This window comes from Cololabis saira, chromosome 5, assembly GCF_033807715.1.
Source record: "Cololabis saira isolate AMF1-May2022 chromosome 5, fColSai1.1, whole genome shotgun sequence".
Lineage (NCBI taxonomy): Eukaryota > Metazoa > Chordata > Actinopteri > Beloniformes > Belonidae > Cololabis > Cololabis saira.
In genome coordinates, this window is record NC_084591.1 from 1659293 (window position 1) to 1682292 (window position 23000).

General features: G+C 39.8%; 1 protein-coding gene across 1 annotated transcript; it reads right to left on the reverse strand.

Annotated features, from left to right (window-relative positions):
- Positions 1 to 6862: 6862 nt before the first annotated feature.
- oaz2a (ornithine decarboxylase antizyme 2a) lies at positions 6863 to 20835 on the reverse strand. The gene is made up of 6 exons (XM_061722360.1): positions 20816 to 20835; positions 20653 to 20669; positions 17338 to 17492; positions 14140 to 14309; positions 12107 to 12192; positions 6863 to 8039 (listed from the first exon to the last, which is right to left on the reverse strand). The coding sequence occupies exons 1-6, from the start codon at positions 20833 to 20835 to the stop codon at positions 7909 to 7911; spliced, it is 579 nt and encodes a 192-aa protein (XP_061578344.1). The 3' UTR covers positions 6863 to 7908.
- Positions 20836 to 23000: the final 2165 nt, after the last annotated feature.

A 23000-nucleotide genomic window follows, 5' to 3' on the forward strand; every position in this document is an offset into this window, starting at 1 on the left:
CTATTTTTTTTCTCCCTATTTTTTCCTCTTTTTTCCCTATTTTTCGTCTTTTTTTCCTCTTTTTTCTTTTTTTCCTATTTTTTCCTTTTTTTACTTCTTGTTTTCCTCTTTTTTTCCTCCTTTTCCCTTTTTTCCTCTTTTTTTCTCCTATTTTTCCTTCTTTTCTCCCTCTTTTTTTCGTCTTTTTTCCTTTTTTTCTTCCTTTTTTCCTTCTTTTTTTCCCTCCTTTTCCCCTTTTCTTCCTCTTGCTATTTTTCCTCTTTTTTTTCCTATTTTTTCCTTCTTTTTTCCTCTTTTTTCCTTCTATTTTTCCTTTTTTCTCCTATTTTTCCTTCTTTTTTCCCTCTTTTTTTCGTCTTTTTTCTTTTTTTCCTATTTTGTCCTCTTTTTTCCTCTTTTTTCTTCTTTTTTTCCTCTTTTTTCTTTTTTTCCTATTTTGTACTCTTTTTTCCTTCTTTTTTTCCCTCCTTTTCCCCTTTTTTCTATTTTTCCTCTTTTTTCCTTCTTTTTTTCCTCCTTTTCCCTTTTTTCCTCTTTTTTCTCCTATTTTTCCTTCTTTTTTCCTCTTTTTTCTTTTTTTCCTATTTTGTCCTCTTTTTTCCCTCCTTTTCCCCTTTTCTTCCTCTTTTTTCCCATTTTTTCCTTCTTTTTTCCTTCTTTTTTTCCCTCCTTTTCCCCTTTTTTCTATTTTTCCTCTTTTTTCCTTCTTTTCTTCCTCTTTTCCCTTTTTTCCTCTTTTTTTCTCCTATTTTTCCTTCTTTTTTCCCTCTTTTTTCCTTTTTTTCTTCTTTTTTTCCTATTTTTTCTTTTTTTCCTATTTTGTCCTATTTTTTCCTCTTTTTTTCCTTTTTTTTCCTTCTTTTTTTCCCTCCTTTTCCCCTTTTCTTCCTCTTTTTTCTATTTTTCCTCTTTTTTTCCTTATTTTTTCCTTCTTTTTTTCCTCTTTTTTCCTTTTTCGGCAGGATTTCACAGAAACGGGAGGAAAATTAAAAAAGCCGAGAAAAAAATAAAGCAATCAGGAGGAGACGGAACCTGTGAGAATCTTTATTTACAGAAACCTGGTGGAACAGAACCAGAACCAGCAGGTCCTGGTGAAACAGAACCAGCAGGTCCTGGTGAAACAGAACCAGAACCAGCAGGTCCTGGTGAAACGTTTTTTTCCTTCTTTCCAGATCCAGACCTGCAGCTCCTTTTTTTCCTCCTTTTTCCTCTTTTTTCTCCTATTTTTCCTTCTTTTCTCCCTCTTTTTTTCGTCTTTTTTCCTTTTTTTCTTCCTTTTTTCCTTCTTTTTTTCCCTCCTTTTCCCCTTTTCTTCCTCTTGCTATTTTTCCTCTTTTTTTCCTATTTTTTCCTTCTTTTTTCCTCTTTTTTCCTTCTATTTTTCCTTTTTTCTCCTATTTTTCCTTCTTTTTTCCCTCTTTTTTTCGTCTTTTTTCTTTTTTTCCTATTTTGTCCTCTTTTTCCTCTTTTTTTCATTCTTTTTTTCCCTCCTTTTCCCCTTTTCTTCCTCTTTTTTCCTCTTTTTTCTCCTATTTTTCCTCTTTTTTCTTCTTTTTTTCCTCTTTTTTCTTTTTTTCCTATTTTGTACTCTTTTTTCCTATTTTTTCCTTCTTTTCCTTCTTTTTTTCCTCTTTTTTTCCTTCTTTTTTTCCTCTTTTTTCCTTTTTCGGCAGGATTTCACAGAAACGGGAGGAAAATTAAAAAAGCCAAGAATAAAAATAAAGCAATCAGGAGGAGACGGAACCTGTGAGAATCTTTATTAACAGAAACCTGGTGGAACAGAACCAGAACCAGAACCAGCAGGTCCTGGTGAAACGTTTTTTTCCTTCTTTCCAGATCCAGACCTGCAGGTCCTTTTTTTCCTCCTTTTTCCTCTTTTTTCCCTCTTTTTTCTATTTTTTTTCTCCCTATTTTTTCCTCTTTTTTCCCTATTTTTCGTCTTTTTTTCCTCTTTTTTCTTTTTTTCCTATTTTTTCCTTTTTTTACTTCTTGTTTTCCTCTTTTTTTCCTCCTTTTCCCTTTTTTCCTCTTTTTTTCTCCTATTTTTCCTTCTTTTCTCCCTCTTTTTTTCGTCTTTTTTCCTTTTTTTCTTCCTTTTTTCCTTCTTTTTTTCCCTCCTTTTCCCCTTTTCTTCCTCTTGCTATTTTTCCTCTTTTTTTTCCTATTTTTTCCTTCTTTTTTCCTCTTTTTTCCTTCTATTTTTCCTTTTTTCTCCTATTTTTCCTTCTTTTTTCCCTCTTTTTTTCGTCTTTTTTCTTTTTTTCCTATTTTGTCCTCTTTTTTCCTCTTTTTTCTTCTTTTTTTCCTCTTTTTTCTTTTTTTCCTATTTTGTACTCTTTTTTCCTTCTTTTTTTCCCTCCTTTTCCCCTTTTTTCTATTTTTCCTCTTTTTTCCTTCTTTTTTTCCTCCTTTTCCCTTTTTTCCTCTTTTTTCTCCTATTTTTCCTTCTTTTTTCCTCTTTTTTCTTTTTTTCCTATTTTGTCCTCTTTTTTCCCTCCTTTTCCCCTTTTCTTCCTCTTTTTTCCCATTTTTTCCTTCTTTTTTCCTTCTTTTTTTCCCTCCTTTTCCCCTTTTTTCTATTTTTCCTCTTTTTTCCTTCTTTTCTTCCTCTTTTCCCTTTTTTCCTCTTTTTTTCTCCTATTTTTCCTTCTTTTTTCCCTCTTTTTTCCTTTTTTTCTTCTTTTTTTCCTATTTTTTCTTTTTTTCCTATTTTGTCCTATTTTTTCCTCTTTTTTTCCTTTTTTTTCCTTCTTTTTTTCCCTCCTTTTCCCCTTTTCTTCCTCTTTTTTCTATTTTTCCTCTTTTTTTCCTTATTTTTTCCTTCTTTTTTTCCTCTTTTTTCCTTTTTCGGCAGGATTTCACAGAAACGGGAGGAAAATTAAAAAAGCCGAGAAAAAAATAAAGCAATCAGGAGGAGACGAGAACCTGTGAGAATCTTTATTTACAGAAACCTGGTGGAACAGAACCAGAACCAGAACCAGCAGGTCCTGGTGGAACAGAACCAGCAGGTCCTGGTGAAACAGAACCAGCAGGTCCTGGTGAAACAGAACCAGAACCAGCAGGTCCTGGTGAAACAGAACCAGAACCAGCAGGTCCTGGTGAAACGTTTTTTTCCTTCTTTCCAGATCCAGACCTGCAGGTCCTTTTTTTCCTCCTTTTTCCTCTTTTTTCCCTCTTTTTTCTATTTTTTTTCTTCCTCTTTTTTCCCTCTTTTTCGTCTTTTTTTCCTCTTTTTTCTTTTTTTCCTATTTTTTCCTTTTTTTACTTCTTGTTTTCCTCTTTTTTTCCTCCTTTTCCCTTTTTTCCTCTTTTTTCTCCTATTTTTCCTTCTTTTCTCCCTCTTTTTTTCGTCTTTTTTCCTTTTTTTCTTCCTTTTTTCCTTCTTTTTTTCCCTCCTTTTCCCCTTTTCTTCCTCTTGCTATTTTTCCTCTTTTTTTTCCTATTTTTTCCTTCTTTTTTCCTCTTTTTTCCTTCTATTTTTCCTTTTTTCTCCTATTTTTCCTTCTTTTTTCCCTCTTTTTTTCGTCTTTTTTCTTTTTTTCCTATTTTGTCCTCTTTTTTCCTCTTTTTTTCATTCTTTTTTCCCTCCTTTTCCCCTTTTCTTCCTCTTTTTTCCTCTTTTTTTCTCCTATTTTTCCTCTTTTTTCTTCTTTTTTTCCTCTTTTTTCTTTTTTTCCTATTTTGTACTCTTTTTTCCTTTTTTCCTTCTTTTTTTCCCTCTTTTTCCCCTTTTTTCTATTTTTCCTCTTTTTTCCTATTTTTTCCTTCTTTTTTCCTCTTTTTTCTTTTTTTTCTATTTTTCCTCTTTTTTCCTTCTTTTTTTCCTCCTTTTCCCTTTTTTCCTCTTTTTTCTCCTATTTTTCCTTCTTTTTTCCTCTTTTTTCTTTTTTTCCTATTTTGTCCTCTTTTTTCCCTCCTTTTCCCCTTTTCTTCCTCTTTTTCTATTTTTCCTCTTTTTTTTCCTATTTTTTCCTTCTTTTTTCCTTCTTGTTTTCCTTTTTTCTTTTTTTCCTCCTTTTCCCTTTTTTCCTCTTTTTTTCTCCTATTTTTCCTTCTTTTTTCCCTCTTTTTTCCTTTTTTTCTTCTTTTTTTCCTATTTTTTCTTTTTTTCCTATTTTGTCCTATTTTTTCCTCTTTTTTTCCTTTTTTTTCCTTCTTTTTTTCCCTCCTTTTCCCCTTTTCTTCCTCTTTTTTCTATTTTTCCTCTTTTTCCTTCTTTTTTTCCTCTTTTTTCCTTTTTCGGCAGGATTTTACAGAAACGGGAGGAAAATTAAAAAAGTCGAGAAAAAAATAAAGCAATCAGGAGGAGACGGAACCTGTGAGAATCTTTATTTACAGAAACCTGGTGGAACAGAACCAGAACCAGCAGGTCCTGGTGGAACAGAACCAGAACCAGCAGGTCCTGGTGAAACAGAACCAGAACCAGCAGGTCCTGGTGAAACAGAACCAGAACCAGCAGGTCCTGGTGAAACAGAACCAGAACCAGCAGGTCCTGGTGAAACAGAACCAGAACCAGCAGGTCCTGGTGGAACAGAACCAGAACCAGCAGGTCCTGGTGAAACGTTTTTTTCCTTCTTTCCAGATCCAGACCTGCAGCTCCTTTTTTTCCTCCTTTTTCCTCTTTTTTCCCTCTTTTTTCTATTTTTTTTCTTCCTATTTTTTCCTCTTTTTTCCCTATTTTTCGTCTTTTTTCCTTTTTTTCCTTCTTTTTTTCCTATTTTTTCTTCTTTTTTCCTTTTTTTACTTCTTGTTTTCCTCTTTTTTCTTTTTTGTCCTCTTTTTTCCTCTTTTTTTCCTTCTTTTTTTCCTCCTTTTCCCTTTTTTCCTCTTTTTTCTCCTATTTTTCCTTCTTTTCTCCCTCTTTTTTTCGTCTTTTTTCCTTTTTTTCTTCCTTTTTTCCTTCTTTTTTTCCCTCCTTTTCCCCTTTTCTTCCTCTTGCTATTTTTCCTCTTTTTTTCCTATTTTTTCCTTCTTTTTTCCTCTTTTTTCCTTCTATTTTTCCTTTTTTCTCCTATTTTTCCTTCTTTTTTCCCTCTTTTTTTCGTCTTTTTTCTTTTTTTCCTATTTTGTCCTCTTTTTCCTCTTTTTTTCATTCTTTTTTTCCCTCCTTTTCCCCTTTTCTTCCTCTTTTTTCCTCTTTTTTCTCCTATTTTTCCTCTTTTTTCTTCTTTTTTTCCTCTTTTTTCTTTTTTTCCTATTTTGTACTCTTTTTTCCTTTTTTCCTTCTTTTCCTTCTTTTTTTCCTCTTTTTTTCCTTCTTTTTTTCCTCTTTTTTCCTTTTTCGGCAGGATTTCACAGAAACGGGAGGAAAATTAAAAAAGCCAAGAATAAAAATAAAGCAATCAGGAGGAGACGGAACCTGTGAGAATCTTTATTAACAGAAACCTGGTGGAACAGAACCAGAACCAGAACCAGCAGGTCCTGGTGAAACGTTTTTTTCCTTCTTTCCAGATCCAGACCTGCAGGTCCTTTTTTTCCTCCTTTTTCCTCTTTTTTCCCTCTTTTTTCTATTTTTTTTCTCCCTATTTTTTCCTCTTTTTTCCCTATTTTTCGTCTTTTTTTCCTCTTTTTTCCTTTTTTTACTTCTTGTTTTCCTCTTTTTTTCCTCCTTTTCCCTTTTTTCCTCTTTTTTCTCCTATTTTTCCTTCTTTTCTCCCTCTTTTTTTCGTCTTTTTTCCTTTTTTTCTTCCTTTTTTCCTTCTTTTTTTCCCTCCTTTTCCCCTTTTCTTCCTCTTGCTTTTTTTCCTTCTTTTTTCCTCTTTTTTCCTTCTATTTTTCCTTTTTTCTCCTATTTTTCCTTTTTTCTCCTATTTTTCCTTCTTTTTTCCCTCTTTTTTTCGTCTTTTTTCTTTTTTTCCTATTTTGTCCTCTTTTTTCCTTTTTTCCTTCTTTTTTCCCTCCTTTTCCCCTTTTCTTCCTCTTTTTTCTATTTTTCCTCTTTTTTTCCTTTTTTTCCTTCTTTTTTTCCTCTTTTTTCCTTTTTCGGCAGGATTTTACAGAAACGGGAGGAAAATTAAAAAAGCCAAGAAAAAAATAAAGCAATCAGGAGGAGACGAGAACCTGTGAGAAGCTTTATTTACAGAAACCTGGTGGAACAGAACCAGAACCAGCAGGTCCTGGTGAAACAGAACCAGAAACAGAACCAGCAGGTCCTGGTGGAACAGAACCAGAACCAGAACCAGCAGGTCCTGGTGGAACAGAACCAGCAGGTCCTGGTGGAACAGAACCAGCAGGTCCTGGTGAAACAGAACCAGCAGGTCCTGGTGAAACAGAACCAGCAGGTCCTGGTGAAACAGAACCAGCAGGTCCTGGTGGAACAGAACCAGCAGGTCCTGGTGGAACAGAACCAGCAGGTCCTGGTGGAACAGAACCAGCAGGTCCTGGTGAAACAGAACCAGCAGGTCCTGGTGAAACAGAACCAGCAGGTCCTGGTGGAACAGAACCAGCAGGTCCTGGTGGAACAGAACCAGCAGGTCCTGGTGAAACAGAACCAGCAGGTCCTGGTGGAACAGAACCAGCAGGTCCTGGTGAAACAGAACCAGAACCAGCAGGTCCTGGTGAAACAGAACCAGCAGGTCCTGGTGAAACAGAACCAGAACCAGCAGGTCCTGGTGAAACAGAACCAGAACCAGCAGGTCCTGGTGAAACAGAACCAGCAGGTTCTGGTGAAACAGAACCAGAACCAGAACCAGCAGGTCCTGGTGAAACAGAACCAGAACCAGCAGGTCCTGGTGAACCAGAACCAGAACCAGCAGGTCCTGGTGAACCAGAACCAGAACCAGCAGGTCCTGGTGAAACAGAACCAGCAGGTCATTTCAGTCCATAGTAGCCAGTTTGATGTTATAAATAAGCAACTAAAATATTAACCATAAGCTCCTTTATTAATGAAACATCTGTGCATTTTATCAGCAAAACAAAACAATCACATGAAATTATAGGAGGTTTAGAAGTTTCATCTGAAATGCAAAGTCCTCACTTATTCAAATGAAAAAAATGTCAGGCCAATCCTAGAAGCCTAATGATATCAACAAGTCCTCTGTACAACGGAGGTTAATAATAATGTGACAAACATTAACACTGTGCAACACTGGCAAAAACTCTGAAATAAAAAAAATAAAATAAAAAAAAAAAACTTTTTTTTTTCAACAAACACCCCCTTTTTTGAAATATGACCAGGGGCCACATAAAAGCTCCTGGCGGGCCGCATGTGGCCCGCGGGCCGCCAATTGAATATCCCTGAACTGCGTCCAATCAATAACATAAACTGAACTCTAACATAACAAATCGGATAACGGATAACGGATAACGATCCGTTTTCCATTTTTTATTATCAAAACAAAAGATGGGAAACGGATTATTTCTCTATTTTTATTTTGTCATTTCAAAACAAAAAACGGATGGCTGCGAAGTCCACGGACCGAAGCGGCTCCGCCCACACGAGGAGAGGCCCCGCCCACATGAGAGGCCACGCCCACAGGAGTTTCAGTCTTGCTCTCTTCGGTCCAGATGCGTCTGCGTTGCCTAGCAACCAGGAGGAGGAGCCTCCCTCAGAAGCCCCTCCCCCTGAAAGTGGTCCAGGTCACCAGCCGGGACCAGAGGCCCCACCCCCTCCCATGAGGAGGCGTGGCCTGCCTGTGGCCCCGGCAGGTGGGGCGGGGCCAGTCCTCGTCCTCACTGCCGGTGGCCACGCCCCCTTTAGGGGGCGGGGTCAGTCCTCGTCCTCACTGCCGGTGGCCACGCCTCCTTTAGGGGGCGGGGTCAGTCCTCGTCCTCACTGCCAGTGGCCACGCCCCCTTTAGGGGGCGGGGTCAGTCCTCGTCCTCACTGCCGGTGGCCACGCCCCCTTTAGGGGGCGGGGTCAGTCCTCGTCCTCACTGCCGGTGGCCACGCCCCCTTTAGGGGGCGGGGTCAGTCCTCGTCCTCACTGCCGGCCTCCAGGCTGTAGACCAGGAAGGCCAGACCGGGCCGGGCCGGTACCAGCGGGTTCCCCGGCTTCACCATCTGGAAACCCATGTAGTGGAAGGTCCTGATGAGAGACGCTGGAAGAGAGGAGACCGGGTCAGACCAGGACCAGGAGGGACCGGGACCAGGTCCCCCTAGGGCCGTTCGATTAATCGATTTTAAATCGTAATCGCGATTATGTAATTAGAACGATGTTAAAACGTGAAAATCGTAAAATCGATTTTTCACTTTTTTTTTTTTTACCTTGTCTGCACACATATTAATGATTGATACCATATTAATGATTGATGGAAATACCTCTCAATACCTGCGACAAGTGCCCCATGGGAGAGGCTCTTTAGGAGGGGGCGTTGTAACCATGGTGATAAACTAACATGGGAGAGGCTCTTTAGTGTAGGAGGGGGCGTTGTAACCATGGTGATATACTAACATGGGAGAGGCTCTTTAGTGCAGGAGGGGCCGTTGTAACCATGGTGATATACTAACATGGGAGAGGCTCTTTAGTGTAGGAGGGGGCGTGGTAACCATGGTGATATACTAACATGGGAGAGGCTCTTTAGTGTAGGAGGGGGCGTGGTAACCATGGTGATATACTAACATGGGAGAGGCTCTTTAGTGTAGGAGGGGGCGCTGTAACCATGGTGATATACTAACATGGGAGAGGCTCTTTAGTGTAGGAGGGGGCGTTGTAACCATGGTGATATAATAACATGCCACCGCTAGACCGGCTCGTGTTCCTTATATTCCTTAATAACAAATGTAATGAGTGACATTACACACCTCTACCTCCTTCATGGGTTGCATTATTATTTAGCATGCAAAGACCCAGTTTAGTTTAATTAGAAAATGTCTTGTTTTATTTAATTGGAAATATAACTTACTGTATGTTTGCAAGTGTTGATTTGCTGATTTGCTGATTTTTTTTTTTCAGAGATAAAACTTTATATTTTATTATATTTTTTAAAACTTTTTTTCAACTTATTTTACAGAGTTTTGCACTTTATTCATTCATTTTTGGTTTAATAAGAGCAAAGTTTGCACTTAAAGCCCAATGGGGCAAATGTTCAATAAAAAAACAGCATATTTGAAATAATTTCTTTGCCTTTTGTCAATTCACAAAATAATCGTAATCGAAAATCGGATTTTGAGAGAAAAAAATCAAGATTTTATTTTTGGGCAAAATCGAACAGCCCTAGACCCCCCTAATAATAGATAGATAGATAGATAGATAACAGAAGTCCAACAGCACGTTGCTTCACCCTGGATTCACACTGAAAGCGTCACGGGCGTCCGGCTGCCATTCATCGTCTAAAGCCGAGGACACACCGACCCGACGTCGCCTCCTTTCGGCCGACTGCTGTGTCGCCTCGCGTCGCCCGTGTCGGGCTCAAAAAGAAGCACTTGGACACACCGCAAAGACGACACCCAACGGCCGACTAGCACGTACGTTCTGCGCAGTCTGCGTTTCAATTTGCTGCGATGTTTTCGGAGAAGAGCCGCCGGTCCGGGGAGCAGCAGCAGCCGTTACCATGGTAACAGCAGCAGCAGCAGCTCAGATCGCCGGGTCATCCGTCGTCCCGGGGAGAAACCTGCAGCTCTGTGGAGAATTACCGCTGACCGAAATAAATCATTTAGGAAGATAAATGTTGGTTTAATAGATGAAATCTAACAGTTGTAGCTACGCCTGTTAAGAAATTTGCTCCGAAAATTTGGGGATTTTCTGCCTGCCGGCTCCGGAGCTGATTTATGGTTCCACGTAACATCGACGCAGAGCCTACGGCGTAGCGTACGGCGTAACGTACGGCGTAGCGTACGGCGTAACGTATGGCGTAACGTACGGCGTAGCGTACGGCGTAACGTACGGCGTAGCGTACGGCGTAACGTATGGCGTAACGTACGGCGTAGCGTACGGCGTAACGTATGGCGTAACGTACGGCGTAGTTTACGGCGTAACGTACGGCGTAGTTTACGGCGTAACGTATGGCGTAACGTACGGCGTAGTTTACGGCGTAACGTACGCCGTAGTTTACGGCGTAGGGTACGGCGTAGGGTACGGCGTAGCGTACGGCGTACGTCGCCGTACGTCACAACACGGGCAAACAAGTGATTATGTACATTCACTGAGTGAATATTATGAAAGTAAAATATATATTTCTCGCTAGAAATGTAATCAAAATGCATTTGCATGCAGAAACTAACTCAAAATATTGATTTCATTCACAAAAATAAGAAATGTCCGCCATGTTTTTTTTTTTTATTCAGTCCGTAAATGACGACGAAAAGCATTCTGGGAAATTCTGGGAACAGCCAATCACAGAGAATAATAATAATAATAATAATAATAATAATAATAATAATAATAATAATAATAATAATAATAATGAATTTAATTTATAATGCACTTTCCATTCGGAAATCTCAAAGTGCTAACAAGAAAAAAAAAAAAAAAAAAAAAAGTGAGTTGTTTGACCGACGGCCGACGCCGATTCAACATGTGGAATCGGCTGAAAAACTCTCGACGGGCGGCCGACCTGTGGCGACGTGCGGGACACACCGGGGGAACTAACGACAGACGCACCGACGCTCATCGACGGCCGATTATCGGCCTGGTGTTGTCAGGGCCTTATGAGAGCTGCTGCTGCAAGACGTTTGTCCAGAGCGTCAACTTGAAGTTGAAAAATCTCAACTTTAGGCAAATGAGCAGCGTTGACGCCGAGGCAGCGTCCAATCACAGACCGGGATTCCTGAAGCGAGAAGCCTCAATGCAGATTGTACTTTCATGTAGACACAAACGTACACTCATTCACATGAGCAGAGCTGTCACTAACAAACTTATTTTATCAGGAATTAATATATTTCATCCAGAAAAATGACATTTTTGCTGATTTGACTGCAGTTTTTACCTGAACTGCTCATGTGAAACACGTATCTGATGTTGAGGAGCTGGATGGTCCCAACTATTTTATTTATGGTGAAATAGGAAACTGAAGATGTGCAGCTATGTATATATATATATATATATATATATATATATATATATATATATATATATATATATATATATATATATATATATATATATATTAGTGCTGTCCAAGTAAACGCGTTAACGATGCGTTAACTTCACGTCCTCTTAACGCAGACAATTTTTTTAACGAATGAGATTAAAAAAAAAAGTTTCCTGAGGAAACGTATGGTGGATTGAAAGATGGACAATGAAAAGGGACTTTTGAACGGTTAGTTCACTTTCAAAAAGATGCCAGATGGTTCTTTGGACAAGACTAAAGTTATTTGCAGGTACTGTCGATTTGAAATGAATTACCATGGAAGTACGTCGAGTCTCAAATACCTGCAGCCAAACACACTCAGAGAGCGCCGCGACATGCACCGTACCCTACGCCGTAGGCTTTGCGTTGGTGTAACGCGGAACCGTAAATCAGCCTAAAGAGCGCGCCGCTCCCCCCCCCCCACCTCGTCAAAAGCCGACAACGCTGTAGCAGCTTGCAAAAATGACCAGTCAAATCAAACTTTATTTGTTAAGCGCTTTTCTTACAAAATAAAAAATGCAACGCAAAGCGCTTTACATAAAACATAAAACTTAATAATGCCCCCCCCGCACACACACACTCGCACAGACGGGCGCGCGAGTTTATGGCTGAGCTGAGGATCAGGTGAGGAAACGGCTGCACTTTATAGGTGGAGTTACTCCCTGCTGTTACTTGTGCACTTTATTTGTTTGTAATTTAGTTTTTGTATCCCCCTGTTTTGATCCCGCTTAGGAGCCTTTTATTTTCCTCCATATGTTTATAAATGCATATGGTTCATTGTTTTACATTGAGCTGCTTAAAAAAACAAGGAATCTTAAGTTAGTCTTTACAAGTGCAAAGTTGGGGACTGTAGACTATATGCACTTTGTTCCCTCCAGTTCTGCAGCTTTAGCCCCGCCCACTGCAGGCCCCGCCCCCTGCAGGCCAGGCGTTGGCTAGCAGCGCCATGCGTTGGCTAGCAGCGCCATGCGTTGCCTAGCAGCGCCATGCGGGCGTCCCGAGCTCCACAGGAGATTTTTGACGCTTTCAGTGTGAATCCAGGGTCAGACTAGACTGTCTTGACTTTAGAACCAGAACCAGAACCAGGTTTTACTCACTCCGGTCGTCTCTGCTCTTGTGGAACCAGAGGAAGACGTAGTCCACCTTCAGCTGGTCCTCCGAGAACTCCAGCAGGGCCGTGAGCCTGGGGGGGCAGAGAGGGTTGGGGGGGCAATCAGAGACAGGTATTTAAGTAGGGATGGCCCGATACCGATACTGCCCTCATATACTCGTACTCGTAAAAATCCTCCGATACCAGGCACCAATACTTGTAGTTACTGGTTAGCGCCGCTAGGGGGAGATGTTGAGCCGCCCCACAGCTGTTCCCTGTTTCAGTAAATTCTATCTTCCTTAATTACCGTATTTTCTGGACTATAAGCCGCTACTTTTTCATAGGTTTTCAACCGTGCAGCTTATACAAAGGTTCAGCTATTCTGTGGATTTTTCTTCCACCACTAGGGGGCGCTCTAACCGGAATTAGAATCAAAACTAAGACAAAATAAATGCAAAGAAGAATACGCTACTTCTTCTTTAGCAGATAGAAGTAGAAGCAGATTTCAAACAGATAAATAGATAAATAAATAGCGGTTATTTTCTCTTGGTTCTGTCCCGTTTTAATCAGCAAAGTTGCTGCCGTGTTAAAAGACACTGTTAGGAAAGATCTATTTAGGTACAAACATGTACATCAGGGGTATTCAACTAGATTCGGCCGGGGGCCACATCTGCAAAAGGACTGTATGGAGAAGCCGCACAATTTGAAAATGTGGGGGTTTTCAAAATGTATTTTGCACTCAAAGACGAAGACTTATGTAAATATAATACATTTGTATTATACATTTGAATATATCTAGTTTACATATGAATTATGTATTAATTGTCTCCAGATTTAGTTATTGTGAATGTTAAATATAATATTCAGATAAAGAAATATTATTTTGAATGCAAGTTCATTTTGAAACCATGCATTGTGCAAACTTAATGAAATTGATATTGACCTACTTTTAATAAAACACGCCATAATGACAAAGCACCACTTTCCACCAAGATTTCCTTATTTGAATATTATATTAAGCATTGAGCACAACCATTTTAGTCCATAGTAGCCAGTTATAAAAATATTAAAAAAAAAAAAAAAAAAAAAAAAAATCTTTTTTTTTTTTTTTTTTTTCTCAACAAACACCCCCTTTTTTGAAATATGACCAGGGGCCACATAAAAGCTCCTGGCGGGCCGCATGTGGCCCGCGGGCCGCCAATTGAATAGCCCTGATGTACATCATTTACAGTTCAGAATCCTTCTGTACATGTAGTAAATATCTAATCTAACAGAAATATCTGCGGCTTGAATATCTTTTTTTTATTGTTTTTTTTTAAATAGGGCGGATGCGGCTTATAGTCCAGAAAATACGGTATACAAACTGGACAAACCTTACTCACAGGGAACTTTATTAAACACTCCACGTAACTCACAGTACGACATAAACAACCCCATTGTTACATTCCTGTTAGCCGTTAGCCCCGTTAGCCGCGCCAACAGCCCCCAGTCTGTCTTGCTTCCGTCGTCGTACGTTATTTTGAAACATTTCCACCCTGCTGACGTCCCTCCTTGCTGCCCCCCCCCCCCCCAACCTACCCCTCCTTGCTGCCCCCCCCCCCCACCAACCTACCCCTCCTTGCTGCCCCCCCCCCCCCAACCTACCCCTCCTTGCTGCCCCCCCCCCCCCACCAACCTACCCCTCCTTGCTGCCCCCCCCCCCCCACCAACCTACCCCTCCTTGCTGCCCCCCCCCCCCACCAACCTACCCCTCCTTGCTGCCCCCCCCCCCCACCAACCTACCCCTCCTTGCTGCCCCCCCCACCAACCTACCCCTCCTTGCTGCCCCCCCCCCCCACCAACCTACCCCTCCTTGCTGCCCCCCCCCCCCCCCACCAACCTACCCCTCCTTGCTGCCCCCCCCACCAACCTACCCCTCCTTGCTGCCCCCCCCACCAACCAACCTACCCCTCCTTGCTGCCCCCCCCACCAACCTACCCCTCCTTGCTGCCCCCCCCACCAACCTACCCCTCCTTGCTGCCCCCCCCCCCACCAACCTACCCCTCCTTGCTGCCCTCCGCCGGGGCCCCGGCCGGCACCTCCAGGAACAGACCCTCCTCCGCCAGAACCGCGTCCCAGAATGCCGAGCGGCGCTCGCTCAGCCGGTAGCTGAAGCGGAGCAGAGACGGGTTGGAGTCCGGCAGGGGCTGCAGGACCGTCAGGCCCCCCCCCTGGAAGGAGCAGAGACGCCGTTAAACAACTGTTACCCCAACCTGAAACCACCGTTACTAACCCCACCTGATTTACAATCACAAGTTAACGGTTTACCTTTCCCTCAGAGGTTAAACTCATTCATTAGATTGGATGAACTCCATAGCGCCACCTTTTGGTCAGGTATAAATTTTTCATCAAATTATGTGCTGTAATTGCTGTTTCGTTCATCCAATCACAATGAAATCGACACATATTATTGTCAGTAGGTTCCTTATTGACTGCGTCGCGTATCGTGGTCATAACTTGAACGGAATTGCCATTTTACGTCACTCTGAATTTCTGGTAAAATAATAATTAAAAATCAGAGGTTTTGTCTTAGGACAATTAAATGTCAGATTCAGATACCTTTCGACAGGACTAAAAAAAAAAAAAATCATACGCTGGTACATATCGGTTTTGGAAAACTTTTGTCACTCACATTTTTCAAAATATGAACTCTTTTTTCAAATAAATCGTAACTTTGCCATGCCATGTCCAATTAACTTCAAACTTCGTAAATATATTGTTTAATGTGAAGTAAAAAGATCCTGTTAATTTCATGAATCGATGATCAACACGTGATTTTTAATGAATTTTTATGTTGGGTCAGGCTGCTTCTGAAAGCCTGTCTGCCTGCACCCGGGAACGCGCACAGCCGGAGCTGAGTGAGAGAGGGGAGGGGGCGCAGCTCCCGCGGGGGGGGGGCGGGGCATTGGAGCTGACGTTCAGCGCGGCCGCCATCTTGGATAAGGCTCCTTTGCGCCTTAAGTGCATTAATTTCGACTGAGGAAGGTTTTGTCCCCGACTACAATCATCCATAACTCCCCGAATTTTTACCCGATTTTGACACGGTTTGGTTTGTTACAAACGGCAGAGATTTAGTTATGACACAGGATGCTGTCACACATTAAAAATACATACTTTTATGCTGAAAGACTTTGTATTATGCTCTTTTACAAAGACATATGGTATGGCATATTGATAAATGTATAAATTAATTAATTTTATAAAGAAACAAGTTTGATTGTTCATTTGAATTTATTTGAAGGGGAGAGGGGTGTGTTGTATTTATATTTATTTTTTCTTTCTTTCTTATTAATATTATTTATTTATTTTATTTAATTATTGTTTTGAACTCCTCCTAGAGATTTTATCAGATTGGCTCACAACTTGGTTTGTACAATCTAGACACATGGCCGACGCTAAATTGCGAAGCTTTTAAGTTTTCACCAGAGGGCGTGACCGTAGTGATCCGGTGAAGTTTGAGGTCATTTTTAAGCCTCGCCATGAAACACCAATTGGCTGTAATTGAGCAATATATTATTTGATGTGGTCGAAAACGTATGTGCATGATTGTAGGCTGAGCCTGAAGACATCTATGGTGGAATATTCAGGATCGGTTGTAGCGCCACCTGTTGGCACCAGGAATTGTCATGTCTTCTAGTATGCATCTGTGCTAAAAGCAAGATGAGCGGTTGTTAAATCAATAAATTTGATATTTCATGGTTTGCATTAATGGGCGTGGCCTTACGGCTCAACAGCGCCCCCTAGAAAACTTTTCTCTGCCATAACTTTTGAATGGTTTGACATTAAGACTCGTGAGTGGTGTCATCGGACATTGTTTTGAGTCCTTGACCATAATTGGTGCAAATTAGCCCCGCCCATTTTTCTGATTGGTCGATATTTCATAGTTCCTATTTTCTGCCATAACTTTTGAATGGTTTGACATAGAGAGTCGTGGGTGGTGTTATTTCTGATATGCTTATGGGGGCGGTGGCCGTGAGTGCGAGGGCCCGTTCATCGCTGCTTGCAGCTTTAATTAAACTTGTTTTTTAGGTCAGATTCAAAGATTTATCTAAAATTAGGGTTGAACGATTAATTGCATTTGCGATAATATCGCGATGTGATAAAACAAGATTTTCTAACTGCAAAGGCTGCGATTTGACCAGTCATGTGATCTGGTCACGTTCCCGGCAGGGAAAAAAAGACAACAGTGCTGCGTGTCCGCGTGTAACCTAAATCTACCGTGGCCTCAGAGTTAGGGCTCGGCCAGGCGGGGCTTTATAAATATATGGGCTTTATACATTTATTAAAAATATGAGCGTGGAGTCGGTGTGGCGAGGAGCTGCGCGCGGCGAGGAGCCGGGCGCGCACCGGCAGACAGTGGAGTCGCGCTGTGAAGCCTGATTTATGGTTCCGCGCTAAATCGACGCAGAGCCTACGCCGTAAGCTACGCTGTAAGCTACGGCGTAGGTTACGCGGTGACACGCACCGTACAGTCCGCGCACCGCGTTCCCTACGTCGTAGGCTCTGCGTTGGTGTAACGCGGAACCATAAATCAGCCTTGAGTCGCGCTGTGAGCCTGAACCTGCAGCTCGTCAGCTCATCAGGAGGAGAGGTTAAAGGTTCAACAGCGGCTGCGAGTTGTTCATTGCTGGTTCGTTTTGTTAACTCTGAGCTTTGTTTGTTAGTTTGCTGGTGTTTTTTTTTCTCCCTGTGATTTTTTGTTATTTGTGAAGAGGTTTTGAGTTTCCTGTGGGAGTTTTTTTGTTTTTCTATTAAACTACGTTTAATAGAAGTTTAACCCGGTTTGGTGTCGTGTGATTGTGTTCAGAGAACGACCCGTAACACTCGTGTACAGACGTGTGTAGACGTGGTAAATACAGACGAGTGTAGACGTGTTAAAGAGGTAAAGCCACAGATTTGTTTTCTTTATTGTTGTAATCTGTGCTTTAAATAAATCTTACATTGTTTATTATAAAACAAACTGATTTATTGCTTGTGTATTTGAAAAATACATGAGAACAGGACCTTGAAAAAATAATTGCATATTAAATCGCAATCGCAATATTGAGGAAAAAAATCGCAATTAGATTGTTTCAAAAATCGTTCAGCCCTATCTAAAATGATCATTAAAATAATGGCAGCCCGGATCTGTTTATTGATCGTGTTAGTCTGGGCCGTGGTTCTGGTCCCGGGTTGTGGTTCTGGTCCCGGGTCTGGTACCTGGTGCAGCACGGCGGCGTGATCCCTGCCGGGCCCCCCCCCACCCGGGATCTTCAGCGGTGGGTGAGGGCCATCAGGAGCACCACAGAGGCCCCGGGGCCGCCGGGCCGGAGCCCGGCTGCAGGGGGCCGGACCAGGAGCTGCAGGACCAGGAGCTGGGGGACAGAGAGACCCGTTAGAACCTGCAGAACCAGAACCAGGAGCTGGGGGACAGAGAGACCCGTTAGAACCTGCAGAACCAGGAGCTGGGGGACAGAGAGACCCGTTAGGACCTGCAGAACCAGGAGCTGGGGGACAGAGAGACCCGTTAGAACCTGCAGAACCAGGAGCTGCAGGACCAGGAGCTGCAGGACCAGGAGCTGCAGAACCAGGAGCTGCAGAACCAGGAGCTGCAGGACCAGGAGCTGCAGAACCAGGAGCTGGGGGACAGAGAGACCCGTTAGGACCTGCAGAACCAGGAGCTGGGGGACAGAGAGACCCTTTAGAACCTGCAGAACCAGGAGCAGGAGCTGGGGGACAGAGAGACCCGTTAGAACCTGCAGAACCAGGACCTGCAGAACCAGAACCAGGAGCTGGGGGACAGAGAGACCCGTTAGAACCTGCAGAACCAGAACCAGGAGCTGGGGGACAGAGAGACCCGTTAGGACCAGCAGAACCAGAACCAGGAGCTGGGGGACAGAGAGACCCGTTAGAACCTGCAGAACCAGGAGCTGGGGGACAGAGAGACCCGTTAGAACCAGCAGAACCAGCTCGTAGCTGCTGCCTCTGAGTGTCGCTACGTTTCACCAAAACCATGAACCCCATCAGGGAACAGAAGGACCCCACAAATACATACTAATTAATTAATAAATACATACTAATTAATTAATACATACAAATTAATTAATAAATATATTAAATAAATTAATACAAATAAATACAAAAATAAAATAATAATTGAAATAATTAATACAAATAAAAAAATTAAAATGAATTAATACAAATATATTAAATAAATTACTACAAATAAATACAAAAATAAAATAATTAATTGAATTAATTATTTCAAATAAAATAAAGGTAAATGAATTAATACAAATATATTAAATAAATTACGACAAATAAATACAAAAATAAAATAATTAATTTAATTAATTAATACAAATAAAAAAAAATGAATTAATACAAATATATTAAATAAATTAATACAAATAAATACAAAAATAAAATAATTAATTTAATTAATTAATTTAAAAATTTAAATAAATAAAATACATCCATCCATCCATTATCTATACCGCTTTTTCCTTTTCAGGGTCACGGGGGTCTGCTGGAGCCTATCCCAGCTCATTTTAGGTGAGAGGCCGGTTCACCTGGACAGGTCACCAGTCCATCACAGGGCCACGTACACACTCACGTAGGGCTGGGCGATATATCGAGATTTTAATATATATCGATATATTTTCAAACGCGATATGGTACGAGACAATATCGTTTATATCGATTTCTTAAAAAAAAAAAAAAAAAAAAAAAATTTTTTTTTTTTTTTTTAATGATTTTGATATAGCTTATTTTGTGACAAATTGACTTGAATGTTTTATTTGAGATTTGCACAAATGTTTAGTTATTTGCACAACTGTCAACCTCAGTGGAAAAGTCTGCCTGTTACTGTCTACATTGTATTAATTACAGTGTATTTTAATGTAATTGTTATGCAGGAAAGGGATATTTGTTTTATTTTATTCAAGAAGCATTTTTATTCTATATATGCAGGCAGTTTATTTTTATTTCATTAGTTTTATACATTTTGATATTGTGCAGACCTCTGTTAATAAAGGAACCTGTGTGACATTTGGCACGAGGCTTTGTATTAAAACTGAAGGTTTTTTTAAGGGTTTGCCTCAGAAAAAAATGAAGCTAACATAGATGCTATGCTATAATGCTTTGGGGGAAACCCCAATTAAGGCACAGAAAAAATATCGAGATATATATCGAGTATCGCCATTTAGCTAGAAAATATCGAGATATGACTTTTGGTCCATATCGCCCAGCCCTACACTCACGGGCAATTTAGAATCACCAATTAACCTACTAGCATGTTTTTGGACTGTGGGAGGAAGCCGGAGTACCCGGAGAAAACCCACGCAAGCACGGAGAGAACATGCAAACTCCACACAGAAAGGCCCCTGCTGGGCCTGGGAGTCGAACCGGGGACCTTCTTGCTGTGATGCAACAGTGCTAACCACTAAGACACCGTGCTGCCCCAGTAAAATACATCATTACATAAATATATAAATAAATAATTACAAATGGAAAAAAAAATGTATACAAATAAAAATTAATACAAATAAATTAATGAATACAAATAAATAAATAAATAAATAATTACATAAATACAAAAAATATATAAATAAAGTAATTAATTAATTTAATTAATTAATACAAAAAAATAAATACAAATAAATAAATGCATTAGTAACTAAGTGCATTCTGGTTCTTTATATCAGTGTTTCCAGCCCTGGTCCTCGAGACAACACTGCATGGTTTAGATCAGGGATCAGCAACCCGCGGCTCCAGAGCCACATGTGGCTCTTTAGCGCCGCCCTAGTGGCTCCTGGAGCTTTTTAGAAAATGTTTGACCTTTTTTTTCCTTCTTTTTTCCTTTACATTTTGATCTCGACATTTAGAAAAACCAGGTAAAAACCAGGATATTTGGGGTAAAACCAGGGAAAAAAACAGGATATTTGGGGTAAAACCAGGTAAAAACCAGGATATTTGGGGTAAAACCAAGATATTTGGGGTAAAACCAGGTAAAAAAACCAGGATATTTGGGGTAAAACCAAGATATTTGGGGTAAAACCAGGTAAAAAAAAACAGGATATTTGGGGTAAAACCAGGTAAAAAACAGGATATTTGGGGTAAAACCAGGTACAAACCAGGATATTTGGGGTAAAACCAGGTAAAAACCAGGATATTTGGGGTAAAACCAGGTAAAAACCAGGATATTTGGGGTAAAACCAGGTAAAAAATCCAGAATATTTGGGGAAAAAACAGGATATTTGGGATAAAACCAAGATATTTGGGGTAAAACCAGGTAAAAAATCCAGAATATTTGGGGTAAAACCAGGATATTTGGGGTAAAACCAGGTAAAATCCAGGATATTTGGGGTAAAACCAGATAAAAAAAACAGATATTTGGGGTAAAACCAGGTAAAAACTAGGATATTTGGTGTAAAACCATGTAAAAACCAGGATATTTGGGGTAAAGCCAGGTAAAAAAACGATATTTGGGGTAAAACCAGGTAAAAAGCAGGTAAACCCAGATCATTTTCCTACCTTTCCTCCTCAGAGTTCATGTTAAACCCCAGATATTCATGTCAAACCCCAGATATTCATGTTAAACCCCAGATATTCATGTTAAACCCCAGATATCCATGTTAAACCCCAGATATTCATGTTAAACCCCAGATATTCAGGATAAACCCAGATATTTTCTTACCTTTCCTCCTCAGAGTTCATGTTCGTCCACAAACTGGATCCACAGAAACACTTTTACCGATAAACTGGTTTAATCTGGATAAACTAGCGCCGTTAAACTCGTTCAGGGTTAATTTACAGCCGTTAAACTTGTTTAAGGTTAATTTGCAGCCGTTAAACTTGTTTAAGGTTAATTTGCAGCCGCTAAACTCGTAAATAAACTTCTCCGCTGCAGCGACGCTCCGTCAGCCTTTATACCGCCGCGGTGCATGCTGGGTAATCCTGCCCTGATATCAAAACAAACTGACGTCATCATCCGGGGACCCTGAACGCGTCATTCTCTGGCAGTCATTGCTAAACACATTTTTTTCTCACTTTTTTCACAACATATTGACTCTGATTTCTCCCTTTCATATGAAAATGTATTGTTTGGATTCTTTTCTTACTCCTCTAGCAAAACAAATCAATTTTACATCATCAATTTAATTTCTTTACTTGCAAAAGTTCTTATTCATAAATCCAAATTCTCTAATCACATTCCGTCTTTCCCGGCCTTTAAAAATTTATTCAAACAATACATTGCAATAATCCAATATTCTAAAAATAGAAAAACCATCCAAACCACTAAGTTATGTACTATGTATAAAAAAATTTTGAACTGATCTATAATTTCTGTCTGTGACTAATCCCCTGGAATTAACTGTTTACATATATATATATATATATATATATATATATATATATATATATATATATATATATATATATATATATAGGTATATATATATATATATATATATATATATATATATATATATATATATATATATATATATATTATTTGTTTTATAATGTATTGTTGACAATTTGGAATAAAGAATTGTGAAAAAAAAAACGTATATTCTCACTTATTCTGGTCATGTGAATTCACTTAAGACTGCCACAAGTATATTAGCCGATTCTGTCTTTTCTGATTTTCATGTTTTATTATAAGAATGTTACTTTTGGTTTTCATAATTTTAATCACAAAGATAGTGACGCTTTCTTTTTTATAAATCTGTCTTTATTTTTAGCAAAGTTTCACATACATAAGTGCAAATTCATCCACAGAAAAAGCCTGAACTCGTTTTTCTCAAAAAAAGAACTTGAACAATATCTGAGGACGATCTGCTCATAAAAAACACAAATAAAGACCGTCGGCTTCTGTAAATCACTGAATCTGTTAACACGAAACTTACTCTCACACATTATGCTGTTTTTATTTTTATTAATTTATCTGTTTAATTTACATTCAACTGTCTTGTCCTTTATATATATATTTTTTTTGTTTATTTATTTTCAATTTGGTGTTGGAATCTATGTGTATTTGTATTTTGCCTTTGATCTTAATCTTTCATTGTATTGCAAGATTTAAATAAAGAAAAGAAAATGGTTTTGATGATAAAAAAAAAACGGAATATATTTTTAATCAACTATGAAAAGTGTTTCCCTGTTTCCTCTGACTAACTTTATATATTATATATTATTATATATTTATAACTGTCTTGACCTTGACCAAGACCAGATGTTACAACAAACCCAGACCAGATGTTACAACAAACCAAGACCAGATGTTACAACAAACCCAGACCAGATGTTACAACAAACCAAGACCAGATGTTACAACAAACCCAGACCAGATGTTACAACAAACCAAGACCAGATGTTACAACAAACCCAGACTACATGGGACCAAATACTCTCCTAGAGGAGGGGGTTCAGCCAGCTGTGATACAGTCGAGCCTTAAATAGATCCAGCATCCTCTGATTGACAACCATTAACACTCTTCCTCTCAGATGTAACTTAAACTCAAACAGGATCTAAGATCAGAGAAAACCGTCATGAGAGCGAGTAGGTCTGGATGCATTCTGAGAGGAGAGAAGTGAATTATTTAATTTAATTCAATTCAATCAATCAATTCAATCTTTATTTCAGACTCAGATACGTCCATATAAATACAATAAAAGAGACAACAACAACAGTAGACAAAACAACAAAGGACAGAATAAGAACATACCTAAAAAATATACAAACACCCTCTCCAATGCCTCCAAAAACTAGAAAAGAACCTAGTACTGCTCTTTTTGGGCATGGTTAAAGCCATAATTATTTCATTTTTTGAGTCATTCAGCCTTGCCATAAAATTATACATGAGATTCCTAAGGAC

Bases quoted from the DNA above. Each gene is read 5' to 3' on its own strand.
- oaz2a (XM_061722360.1), bottom strand. From the start codon at position 20,835: ATGAACTCTGAGGAGGAAAG. The intron at 14,310-17,337 runs GTACCAGACCCG...TGCTCCTTCCAG, and splicing joins ACGCCGCCGTGCTGCACCAG to GGGGGGGGCCTGACGGTCCT. The intron at 8,040-12,106 runs GTGAGTAAAACC...CCTCTCTTCCAG, and splicing joins CAAGAGCAGAGACGACCGGA to CGTCTCTCATCAGGACCTTC.